Genomic DNA, 13,526 nt, shown 5'->3' on the forward strand with positions numbered 1-13,526 from the left:
ATTGTAAACAATCAGATTGAAGTACTGTTTATAAGCACTCCCATAATAAGAAGAATTATATGAGTGATATGATGATATACTGTGAGTTTTCCTGATTTTTTTAAGCAATTCCTGTTGCAGAGTACTTGAGTTGCACTGAGTCTAAAGGCTGAACTTACCTTGGATGATTGTGTGAAGTGAGAAATGTAGACTGGTCCTTCTGTGTGTCTGACCAGATTAATAAAGGGTTATAAAGAAATAAGGACACAACTGTGAGCTTATTTACATTTTATTTTCTTATTGCAAAACTCAGAATGTGACATAGGTACTCGGTTTACAATTCAACAACTTTACAATTTAACTCTTTTCCATTATTATTTCTGGATATACATTTCTCTGTCATCTTTCAGATCCCTAAAAATAGCAAATGCAATAGTATTTGTGTTCTTAAAATCAGTTTCATGTAAAATTAATTAATATTTTTTGACATAACGTTTTTATCCGTAACTCTTAAATCACATTTGTTCCCAGCTGTATATGTCATGACAAGTATAGAATAAACTTTTGAACTCTTCAACAATGCCCAGTTAAATGACAACTAAATATTCTTTTCTCTTATGTTAGAGGCCTTAGGAGTGGATATACTGAGTGTCCTGTCCTGTTATTTTTTCTGCACACATACTAAATAAGAACTTTCACATTTTCAGTGGCACTGGACCTGGTGAGGACAATACCCAAGAAAAACACAGTGGGTTTTCTTTTCCAGTCAGCTAAGTTAAATGCACTCAAAACCAAACAAGCAAAAACTGGACACCCCCAACTATTTTTCTGACCAGAAAACTGTAGCTTAAAAGAAGTGTTTGCTTCTCACTATTGCCTTCAGAGTTGCTACTCCTCTCAACGGCAACTGTACAATGTGAGGCCACAGTTGCATTCATTGTTCAGTGAGCTTGTCCACATAGTTAAACCCACCGACAGCAATGAATGTTGATTGTGACCTTTTTGTAAAGCTTGGCAGGGTGAGGGAGAAACATCATATGATGGTTAGGTTGCTATCTTCGGTGTTAAGGCCTGAAAGCATGAAGTAAGGAGGAGGATGGTTAGCTGGAGGGTACAATCAACGGTCGATGGTTTTCACTTTAATTCCAAACTCACCGACAGCGTTGAATGTTCACTGAAGCAACCACTACAACAGAACTCCATTGACTTGACTGCATCCTCAAATGTCTGAAAGTAGTGGGGGGGAAAATCAAAATTCACACAGTGATTTTAATCATACAGATGATGCAACTTCAATCATTTTTCTCTTACCGACACCAACACCCTTCTCTGCCCATCACGTTTCAGTCTTTCTGCAAGGAGCTGGTAGTTTCCCAGACTTCTTTCTATGAAAAGAAAATATGTTTCAGTTATTCAGGCTTTAAAAATAAAGGTTAGAGATCCAGGCACGAGTTAATGTCTATTATTTCACAAGACTGAACTTCACAGTAAAACAAAACATGAGATCTCATAAATGAACAGAGCTGGCTAAGAGTTTTAAAAATTAGCGTTGCCAATTAGAGATTGCTCTACTGAGCAAAATTTCTTCTATTGACATGGTTCAATTGGATTAAAGCTTGTTTAGGATTGGTGAAAAATACATTTTCTTTAAAGAAGGCTTAATTTTTCAAAAAACATCTGAGACAGAAGGCCTTTATTTCCTTACAAATTTTCACACATGCAGAACCCGTTGTGATAGTTTTCAGGAGGAAAAAATGTCCGTGTATATCAAGGCTTGACCTCTATTTATTTTCTTTTTTTTTTTGTGTCAGCATGCTGTGCACATCCAGCTGATCATCACACAGTGAAGTCCATATTATTAAAAAATTTTCACAGTAACACAGCACTTTTTCCTAGTTGTCTGCACTTTCCAACTCAATTTTCCTAATTATTAATAAAAATAAATAATAATTTTGTAAAATTTTTTTATTTAGTTTTTATTTTGTAGAAGAGTTTTAGAAGCTGGATATGAAGGCAAAACATGGTAATCCAGAAATTTTACCTTATTTTCATTTGTGAGCAGAATTCTTATGCAGAAGGTGTTCTTGAAGCTCAGCTTGTCAGATTTCTGCTAGGTCCACTCTTAACTGTGCTGAAATTAAGTGACTGGTTCATTGACTTATACGAATTGCTGTTTGTTTACTTTGCCCTTTGGTTAAAGATGCTCGGTACTTTCTCTCTCTCATGCTTCCATCGTTATTTATAAGACTTTATAAATGTTTGGAGTTTTGTCTGTACTTGTGTTAAGGGAGCCCACACTAAAGGACTGGAGTTCATCAGTGTGCTGCCCATGCCCATTTTGTAAACAAATGCTATGACAAGGACTTGGTCCTAACTGTTTTTTTCAAGTAGTTGCTCTGCATGTAGAGGTATTTATTACATCATTTAACTCAACTGTATTTTCCATCTATTAGAACTAAAATAAAAAGTCATTAATATAGCCTACTGGAAAACCAAACAAGAATAGAATCAACTCATTTTCTTCTTTATGGTAGATTAGATGTGTTATGAAGGCCACTGTGATTATGAATTTAGATAAATATTTTAATTAAATATGGCAGCCCAACTTTCTTTCCTAATACAGCAGCACAGTATATTTGCTGCCAATACTTTAGCTTTGATTATTTTTATTTCTCCATCTATTTGTACTGAAATTTCAAAGATTTGATTCCATGGATGTTGGGAGAATACCTCTGCACACTAGCATAAGTGATGAAAGAATAAGGCTCTCCAGCTCAGTCTTATGTGTATTTTCATTTGTTTAAGGTCTGCCCTGTTACAAGCTTGTTCTCTGTATGTCGTTTCTTTCAGTACTCATTCCTATGCCCTTATTGCCTGCTTCCATCTGTCACTTCATATTTCTATATGGGGGCTTGCCTGGTTGATATATGGCAATTGGGATGGGGTGCAGGGGAAGGAGACGAGCTGTGTAGAGCTTGTGGCCAGGTGGATTACATTTTAGAAGGAATTACTTTCACAGGTTGTTATTAATGCTTCCCCACCCCCTATCATAGAAAACCTCAGTATTTTCTTGGTCACCTAGCCTCTGAAATGGGCTGAAACTTCTAAGTACAAAAGGTATTTCTGGGTTCTAGCCCTGATTCATGATGTGTGCAGGTTATGCAGGGTAAATATGCTTTCATCTTCTTTCATCTGGTTTTATTTTTTTAAAAATCCCTTACCAGGCTTAGCTAGCTATTACAAATGCCAGGTTTATTTTAAATTTTATTTCAGATCTGCATGCTTATGTGAACATTCAGATTGGATGTATTTTTTTATTTTATTTAAGGTTAGTAGGTCATAAATAAACCAAAGCACTTTCCTTGCTTTGAGCAATAGGGTCATGATGTACATGAAATATCGCTTTAAGAAAACTGGAACCTAATGTGAATTGACAGAGGTACATGAGGAAGTAGTTCATCGTGTCGCTACAAAGGCCATAGGGATTTGGACTGCTAGAGCTGCCTGTCTTAGGAATAGATTAGATATCTTGTCTGATGACCTGTACTTAATTTAAGTGACTGCCTTTGCAAGTCCTTCCAGAGGGCAACTGTGTGAAGTAGAGCATCTCATCTTCAGTCCTTTTCCTCCTCTTGATGGCCTGACCTAAATTGAAGATATGGTTGTTGTGTTGCACAAATAGAAAATTAGTTCAATACCATGTGGACTGCATCTTCAGTTCTAATTAATTACCTTTTCCATTTTGACCTTGCTATGTTGAGTCAAATACCTTCATTCCAACTTCATTGTATGTTAATACCGGGGAGCTGTTATACAGTGCACTCATGTTAACAACTGCCTTATGTAAAACAGACAAAAGCTCCCTCTCTCTGCTTAGAAATGGTGGCGCTGTCAAGTACTACTCTGCCCTGCTTATTGCCCCACCTTTTCCTTTCTTCTCTCTTGCTCACACAAATGCTAGATGAGATATGAAAGATGTTAGCCAGATAGAAGTCTGGCTTGCAGGCCACTTCAAACAGCTGCCTTAGAACTGTCCCCAATCTTATTGCTGGTACAGCAGGGAGATTGCTTAGGTGAACACACAGAACTCAGCCATGGGGCTCTTGTAGCTTTAGGTACTTTTTCTAATGGTGCATTAAAATAGTCTGTTGAGTTTGTATACTGGTTAAAATACCATGTTAACAAATTTATAAGGTAGATACTCCATGTGGTTTGCAGCATCATTTTTCTTCTGCTGACATGGAATTGTTTGTTAATGGAAGGCAGAGTTAAAACTTTCTAAAGCCAAATATTCATTTGTATAAAAGGAAGACAACAGAGCAGTATTCATACTGATACTGCAAAGTTATCTCATGGATGCAGTTGTTGGCTACTTCCACCTCCCACTTGCCCTCTCCCACAGTCTGTCAACAAACTTCCAGTTATACACTTGGGGACAGGAAGAAATGCAATGTGTGGATGTGTTTTTTTAATTGTCTTGCAAAAGTGAATTCCAGCGGCAGAGTCTAAAAATGGCAGTAGCACACTTGGGATCAGATTCACAGCTAGAGTAAACTGACACAGCTCCATTGACGTCAGTGGCATTTGCGTTTACACCAACTGATACCTGGACGCTCGTCTGGAAAAACGTGAATTAGAATGATCAGTTATTGGTTCTTATATTTTCAATTTTTTGTGTTGTGTTCATCTTTTTTATTAAACCTTTCTAAAATGACAAATTTTCATGTTGTACTGACATTTTACTTTCAATAAATCAGCAGTAATACTAAATCTCTGTAAGTATTGACACTGCTATGCTTCCACCAAAAGGAATTAAATCCAGTTGACTGTAGTTATTAGAAATTCAATTTGTTCTTAGATGACTTTGAGTTATATGCTGAAAGGAAAAAATCTGTGCACCTATCAAAAGGACAAAATGAAAAGTATTTGTTTCTTCTATGATCTAAAAAGCTGCAAGAACAGAATCAAATAACAATCACTGTAATCTAAGACTCAGTGTACTCTACAGATACTAACTGCAGTTGTTTCTGCAGCGTGTTGGAATGTAGCAGCAGCTCCTAATTACTGATGCAGTAAATCTAAGGCTAATGTTTTTCAAGAAATCCAACCACACAATCACCATGTTTTCATGTTCCCTTAGACCTATGGAAACATCTCTGTTAACCTCTGCTGGGAAAAAAAAAAAAAGTTTGATGGAGTATTTCACCATTTACTGGAGTACAGCCATCTCTGGGGAAAAGTAGCAGCTGCATAACATCTTGAAGCACTAGTGCATGCCAGCCTGAGACAGGAGCAAAAAACTGTGATTGCCTTGTTTAAATTCTGCATTCTACAAAGTTGCTTTTTTGTACAATCCTGGTTCTTGCTCATGGAATAGGAGGGCAGAAAACCAGAAAACACTTTAAAGTGAAATATTGTCCACAAAACTGGTTATAAAACTAAATCAGAACTTGTTTGACATGCATAGCCATCACAGAGTGATCTGAAGTTCACTCAGAACTTTTATCAGAGTTCTGATGGCCTAGAAACTGTGACATCTCCAAACATGTTGCTTCATACGTTTGTAGGCTTTGACTAAGTTTTTGAGTAAGTTTGCTGTCCAAAAATTGACTGTGCTCTTGAAATTAAACCCATCAGCTAATATTACATGTTTACAACACAGGCTGTGAGGTGGGATACTGATTAGCCAAGCTAATTTAGGAACAGAACAAATGTGAGGAGCAGCAGTGATATTAGCTCAATCAAATATTTGATTGCGCTTCCAGAAATAATTTAATTGCAGAGCTCAAAACTATGCTTTGCCCATTAGAATTTTACCTGATTAGTATTTTGTTATATCTTGATACTAAAGAAACTTCCAAGCCCAAATTTAAAGTACACACAGTAATATTGGCTTTTTGCTTACTTTAGCAAAAGTTTAACTTGCTGTGTCTCAACCTATATAAATTGTTACTCTTATTTAACAAATCATAGTTGCACTCATATTCTAAACAGACTTTTATATCTGCTCTTTTGAGTCTGACTGCAATTTATTACTTTGTGTCGTTGGTCCTGTTTGAAATTGCAAGTACTTTTCCAGCGTATGGGATTAAGGCCGTCGCTCTATGAGATCTGCTTTTTATTTAAAGCCAAGAAATTGGTAAATAAATTCTAACACTGCCTGAAATTTCCAAGTCTTTTGGATCACAATTCTTCACTCTTTGTTACTGGAACACATTACTATTTATGGAAGATATGCACATATTTCGGTGTCCATAAATCATATGCAAACATCTGTTCTTCAGATCAGTAGATGGAGTATGGTAACTAGTTCTTACATTAATATCCATGAATTAACTCTCACCTATTGATGTTATACTTTAATATTTTAGCAAATATTTCAGTAATTCAACTTTTCAAGACAATGTTAGTCAAAACAGTAGAAATTGCATGCATAGTTAAGCATAGAGTTAGTTCTGTGTGGCCTGTACCTGAAAAATGCCAAGTGAAAGTTGTAAGATAGAGGGTAAATATTCATAGCAACAGGATCAACCTGGCTAAAACACAAAAGGTTCTATTAGTAATTCTCTCTGCACTCATTGCTGCCTTTGAGAGAATTTATTTCCCTCCCCCTTCCTGTGTTGCAGCTTTAAACAGGCATCCTTTTCCTATTTGATGAATCTGGACTGTGTGTAGTGGTCTACATTTTTGTCTTAGTAGTATGATCTATTTCCCACATGATTCTGCAGGCAAGGTTCTAAGGCCAATAATTGTGTAGCTGTGCTCTGAAAACATATGGTGTGTGCGGAAACTGGGGCTGTGTACAAGGCAAAATGTAAAAGGTGGGAAAGACAATATTGTAGGATATGATGGACACAGGATGGAAAGGCAGAGGATGAGTTTTTGTATTCTGTCTTCAATCTCACTGTCAGGATTTTTGGATAAAGAGATTTCAGTTGTAAAGAGAAGAATCTTCAGCATCTATCCTGTTTAGCATTTATGTCAAGCCTTTATTTGGTTGTAATACGTACCGTGTGTACATTGATTGTTTTTCAACATCTTTGTGTTTGTGTTCTTTTTCAAGAACAGAGCCTTGATGCTTTGAGGCTAAAGATATAAATGTCAGCATAGTTGAATTTTCATAGGAAGAACGTATGTATAAAAATGGAGAGCAAAAACATTCCATATTTTTAAAAGATGAGTCCTACTGTAGTCAGCCATAAGACATGAGACTAGTTCTTTTCCTGCAGAAAATGGACTTGCTTTTAAGTTGCCTACTAATCTTCTTGGTATAAAAACTCTCAAGCTGCTTTGGAATGAATTCAGAACCCCCTTTTAGGATTTCTGGAATAGTTCAGTACCATTTGCATGTTGTCTTTTATGTTCTTCACAGTGAATATGTGAAATAGATACATTTAGAAAAACATGCTTGTGGGTTTTCAAAACCTTTTGTTTAATTTTTGCTCCTGATTTTAAAAATAATTTTCTATAAAAGGTGCTGTGAGTATAGGTTTGCTTAAGAGAGCCTCCATGTGTCCATCTCACTGCCAGAGCAGACTGCAATAGCAATTGGCTTTAATATCCCATCCCCCTCTTCATTCTGTGTTGCCATAGGAATGGTCTGTGAGAATTACCAAATTCAAATAATTATGGTCCTGCTGCACAAAGTTTCTTTTGATCAAGAGCGAGTCATTTGAACCCTGATGTTTAGTGGGTAATACTTACAGCCTCATAAAAGTATAGTGATGGCTGGTATCTCATAGTGCTTTGAACATGTGAAGTGCTATATAAACAGTATAGGGCTATTGCACAAAACTCAAGCTATTAGCATTTGAGGCACAGTGCCCCAGGCCCTTGGAGGGGAAGTCACATCCTCACTGGAAAAGAGGCATCTTTTTGAGTTCTGTCTGCTTCCAGATTAGGTATCAGGAGCTCTCGAGGTAGCATAGAAATATGAAATACTTGTTTTTGCAGATAATGTGTCTACTACATTGCACTGGATTCTAATGAGTAGAACTGCAATTCTGAAAATGTGAGGGTGGTAAATCATTGCCTGGTTCCATTATTTCCTTTGCTGTAATTGTATTTTGGCATTTCTGCATTTTTTTTCCTTTTTGAAATTTCTGTACGCAAATCTATTTGTTACTAACATCCTCACTTTTTTTTTTTTTTTTTTTATGTGTAATTTGGAACAGATGAGAAATTATGCTTCATCTTTGTTCCCAAAAATACCACCATACTTTACAGAACTTAGACCACAAATGCAATTTGAGAATGTATAGAACACTCCAGGAGTGTCTGTGTGTAAATGGTGAAGTCTTGTTCTTAAGGTAGCAATACAGGTTAAGAGAACAGGCCATGTGCATCTGCTACACAGCTGATGTAACTGCCTGTTAGAGCTGAAGGTACTACTCAGTTGGGAACAGTTTTCCTAGGATTGATGGAATTGCCTGATTTGCTTTGTTTTGACTCTTTTTCACATTTTGCACACTCTGATAAACAAGGGCTTCTGCTTAGGTCCCACAAGGCATACCTATCCTTGCAATCACCGTAACATGAAGTCTGGGGCAGTAGAAGGGCTCACGGCTATCTTCAGGGAGAAAAGGAAATTCCTTGAAGTCTTTTTATCCCAGTCATTGCTCCAGTTCAAAAACAAAGCAATTCTTGGTCCAGAGCTGGCAAAACATTCTTTTTGCTTTTTGATGGTATAACTTCTCACCAGTAGAGACTATTCTAAAGGACTGCATTTTTCTGCTTGCTTGTTGTGTGGCTTTTTTAATGTCTCAAGCTAAGCTCTTAGGCAGGTTAAATGGTGTAAACAAGTTTTGGATTTTTGTAACTGTTATCTAAGAACAGCCATTCAAAACAAATATGCTATTGGACTCAACTCTAAAAAGCTCTGAACACAGAATAAGCTCAGACTTTGAAGGACTGGGCACACAGCTTTAAATATTTAGCATGGCAAAACCCATTGCAGTACAATTACTTGTACAGGATCCAATGATTTACAGTACAAATGAAAAGCATAATCCCATGTATTCAGGGAGCAAATGCCTAGTTAGTTTACTGTTTCCTGGTGGCTCTTTTTTATCAAGACCAACACACAAACACAAAATACCTTTTCCTGCTCTGGCAGAGTTTTTTTTTAAGTAATACATATTCTTCTAAAGAAAAATAGCCCACAATAAGTAGATACAAATTACCAGAACTGTTCTAAAGGCCTTTTCTTTATTACTGAAAAACGGCATGGCCTTTAATGGTTTGTAATCTGCCTCTGTTTTTGTGGCTTTCTCAACATCCTCCTCCTTGTCCTTGTTGAGCTCAGCTACCCTTTGAAAAGCTTTGTGCTCCAGTGACCACTTTAAACTTTCTATTGACAAAATAAAGCTGGACTCCTAATTTATTTTTCCAACAGAAGGTGTGAGTTGAAAGTGGTCATTGGCCCAAAAACCTTTCTTGAAGGCGAAGTTGATTTTATGGGAAGGGGGAGTGATGTCTGGTTTCCTTTTCTCTGTCCTTCAATTGCCACCTCCCAGTCCCAAGCAAACTGCAGTTCCTACATCCTTCCCTGAAAACTCCCTTTTCCAACCTCACAGCAGCAAGGTTTCCCTGTTTGGCAGCCATTTGCTGCAGCAAGGAAAGGTAGGCCAGGAAATGGTATTTGAGTCCCCAGCTCAAATTGTTTTGTGAATCCAAATTCTGTCTTTTAAAACTGTGGGAAGACTGAGATTTGCAATGAAGTAAATGAGTGAATGGGATGAGGGAAAGCATGTACAGCCAACTAAGTTAATAAATTGAACCATTCTCTTTGCTTCCTATTTTGCTTCTTTGCACTTATGTGTAGCTTAAAAATACATGCAAGCACATATGCAGACCATTTAATGTGAAAAAAAGAAAGGGAAATATCTCTTTGTTTTGGAAATTTAAACAGATTGGTACATCTGTAGCACCCAGAAGCCACAAGCATTATCAAAATGCATTTTTCTACTACAGGGTCTTGCTTTTCTGCAGTACCCAATACATTTAAATGCAAACCCTGTAATGAATTACTAGGTTTAGGAGTAAGTGGATAGCATTTTACACAGTCAGGACTTCCTGTAAAAGTCTCAAGAGATCCCCTATTACCATCTCCATAACCACTCCTAATCACAAATCATAATCTGAACAATCATAGGTGATACTGGCTATTCTAAGGAGTTTTGTTTCTCAATACCTCTCTGGATTTATAAACCATTCTTTTGTCAGCACCTGCCTCTTTTCTTGCCAAAGGTAATAAAGGAGCTTGAAGCTCACAAATTACATTTTCTGTGCTGTTCAAAGGTTTTGTATTTTTATTTAGAAATATCTGGAAGAAATTCCATTTGGAGGGAAGTCCCATCCCTTAAGCCCTATGGTAACCCTATGCTCTGAACACCTAAAGCAGAGACATTGTGCTGGCTCTTAGCAGCTAGGGTGAATCTCATTTTTATGGAATATGATGCAGGTACTACAAAGATATAGCTGAAAGTGCTGGGTTAAAAGCACAAGGCAGCTAGGTGCATAAATATTACATGGCTATATCTTTAACGGGTTCCTGTCATAGGCTTGCTTTTGTTTAAAGATTTTCATAACCCTGCTGATTTATTGCATCTTTTCTAGAAGTATGCTGTTAGCAGGAAACTCAGTTGAAGCACTTTCAATCATGTTGGAGGATCATTATACTTTCACTTGAATAACTAATTAGTTGCAAGAAATTAACCACTGCTGTTTAGCACAAAAACACTTTCAAGAAGGGCATTCATTTTTGTTGTGGAAAATGACCTCAGGCATTCGAGGAGGTGGGGCAGAAAGGAGAAATAATGATCCTGCTGTCTTTTAATGTAAGTTTTATTTTCAGTTCCACCTGATAACTAGCAGGCAGCATGGCTGTCTGAATAGGGCACTCCACTTGGACTTTGGATAAATGTGTTCTGATCTTTCTGATCCCATGGGTCTGACAGCTGACCTCAACCTATTGATTGAGACTGGTTTAGGGTTCCAAAAGCTGTCACTGAAGGCTTGGAGTACAAGACTGAGGAAGAAATAAATTAGTGAAGAGGATGGAAGGAATAATAGAATATTGCCAAAGAAAGGATATAACCAGTCTCATGGTTTCTGAAACTTAATTTTCTTGTTGTGAAATGTAGATTTTTTTTCTTGGACATGAGGGTCTTGTCTTGAGCCCAGTATTATTGTCACATGGTGACAGCACTGGTAATCTAATTTCAATACAGTGAGGTGAGGAAGGAGAACAAACAACTCAAATACTTAGTTATGAAGTAAAAACTGGGAGGAATTTGAAGACAAATGATTTCTGACATCTAGATTCTTCTCTAGTATAAAATTCATTTAACAAGCCAATTAAATGTAGCAGATCCTAGACACTTTTTTTGTCTAGAACTGCAATTTTGCAGTTTTTATTGGAGAAATACATATATACATATATATATATAAAATTGATTTTAAATTATAAAATAAGAGCACAACAGGATGCACATAGAAATCAGTTACCTCCTTTCAGTCTTCTCTGTCTAGGAGGAGAATTCATCAGGTATTTCATAAAAACAAGAAGTATTGGGCAGTAAGGTAAATTTATAATTTATCCTTATAAAAATAAGGAGGAAGGAGGGAGTTTATTGGTATTTTTTGCTCTCCTCTTTCTTCTCTCTAAGCACACTTGCAAGATTAGAAAGTTGTCTTTGATATGTGTATCTGAGATGTGATATGAAAATGCTGGGAATTATTCAGCGCAAAAAGGGAGTGGGCTGCTCATGACAAACTCCACCTGAATATAAAATATAAAGGTTCCTATAATGTTTTTAACACTTTTACTGTCTCCTCTGTTCTTTGCCGTCTTTCCAATCCTTAAGCACCTATTTTGGGTACCTGAATGTCAGGATCAGAATCTCATTCAGGTCTTTATGATTGTATTAGGCTACCTGCATAATGTGTCTTCTGAAAATAATTACATAAACACAGTACATTCTGGTGGCTATGGGTTTGACTTATTTTTTTTTTTTTTTTCAATATATTTGCAACTTTTGGTACATGAGAATGCAGGAGACTGAGGTTTGCATATGTGCATATCAGAAAATCTAACTTTTTGCTTTCTAGAGAATTCCCTACCAGGCTTTTTAAAACAATACATTAACCTGAAATTGCATGCAGAGTATTTCAAAAGGACCAAGAGACTTAAAAAATTCTCTTTCCTTGATACTCAGGGGAATTGCTGCTGAAAATCCCAGAGCTTTTCTTCTGTGCATTACTGAAGATTGAAATCTGAGTGTAAGGATATCACAGAAATCTGTTAAATTTCTTGCGCAGTTTGTCTCTCAAGTGAATACCATGAAATAGCCCGTGATACTTTAGTTCTAGACATAGTGAGAGTTTGGTGCTAACACCAAGGCTGTGGGTTCAATCTGCTATCAGTTGTTCACTCAAGTGGGACTTGATGATCCCTTCCAACCCAGAATATTCTGAGATGTAAAAACTCATTCTTTGTAGTAATTACAGTTGAGTAACATAGAACTGAATATAAACCCATTAAGAGACCATCCAAGTCAGATGTTAATGACACATGTCTCAATTTCCCTTTTTCCTCTAAGAACATGTTCTCTGCTTTGTTCTCATTACCTCATTTTGCTTTGCTTGCTCTTTCATTTTGATCTGTAACTGTTCAGTGAGTATAAAGCATCTTCAAATAATAGGTGCTGACTTTGAGGGTGGTTTCAAATTTTGGTTTAGACTCCTGCCTGTGGTTCAGATCGGATGCATTTGAGTTCTTAGATCTAAATCTTGAAATTCCTTCCCACTAGGATATTCTTATTCATGCCACAACAAATTTTGACTTACTAATCTTCTGTCATCACATGTCCCTATGTCATGGAAAATATATGGTCCTTCTTAGTCTTGTGTAATCAAAAGTATTGGAAAATGTGGAGTGTAAAAAACCTGCATATCTAGGGAGAAGAGAACATAAGACACTTCAATAAATAAAAATTAAATGAAATACATTAAAATGTAAATGAAATACATTAAAACACATAGGTAGCTATGCCTACTTTGCATTTACACTTTAGTTATTGGATGATATCACAAAACCAGAGCTGATCAACATGAATGAATCAACAGCAGAATAGCCCTAGACCTCTTTACTGAGAAACTGCCTTAACAAAATTTGCTACGACCCTGAGGAAAAGAAATATTACTTTAAGTGGATTATAGGAAAAAGCATGTAACTATGTTCCACTTTTTCCATCTAAGAGACTTCTATGTATTACTTGTGTGTAAATGCAGCTAATTTTCTATTTTCAGTAGCTGTGGTCACATGCAGTTGAAAAGACGAAGTGAGAAAGTGGGTTGGGTTTGTCATGCATTTGAGAATCCTTGCTTTCATTGGGCCTATGCCAAATAAACCAAATGTGTAGGGATTAGCTCCTAATGCTCATTACAGGTGATTTCAGGCAAATGGAAAGAAAGTTATACTGTGGGAATTGGAAAAAAGTTCTGAATTGAAGAAACTGTGCTTTCTTGTCTGGTATAGTCCAGAA

The 13,526-nt window shown here is 36.7% G+C and overlaps 1 protein-coding gene and 1 long non-coding RNA gene across 17 annotated transcripts in view; one reads left to right on the top strand and one right to left on the bottom strand.

The window, feature by feature from the left end:
* LOC111932757 (uncharacterized) overlaps positions 1–13,526 on the top strand; it is a 249,403-nt gene that overhangs the window by 19,781 nt on the left and 216,096 nt on the right. The window lies entirely within an intron of this gene.
* The window catches only part of LOC111932758 (uncharacterized), a 62,022-nt gene continuing 48,748 nt past the window's right edge, over positions 253–13,526 (bottom strand). For 4 of the 16 annotated variants that reach the window (XR_002866300.2, XR_015273829.1, XR_015273836.1 and 1 more), the window contains 4 exons: positions 2,021–2,110; positions 1,291–1,364; positions 1,135–1,206; positions 253–1,050 (listed from right to left, as the gene is read on the bottom strand). Coding sequence is in view for 1 of the 16 variants with exons in the window: in XM_086842030.1 (XP_086698156.1) it covers positions 1,316–1,364 (49 nt within the window). In the remaining 15 variants the exon portion in view is untranslated. Of the gene's footprint in view, positions 1,365–2,020; positions 3,625–13,526 lie in introns of those variants that run through there. The other 12 variants (XR_015273835.1, XR_015273828.1, XR_015273827.1 and 9 more) reach the window with 8 other exon arrangements.

Source organism: Cyanistes caeruleus, chromosome 9, assembly GCF_971803275.1.
Source record: "Cyanistes caeruleus chromosome 9, bCyaCae1.hap1.1, whole genome shotgun sequence".
In the NCBI taxonomy this organism is placed as follows: Eukaryota; Metazoa; Chordata; class Aves; order Passeriformes; family Paridae; genus Cyanistes; species Cyanistes caeruleus.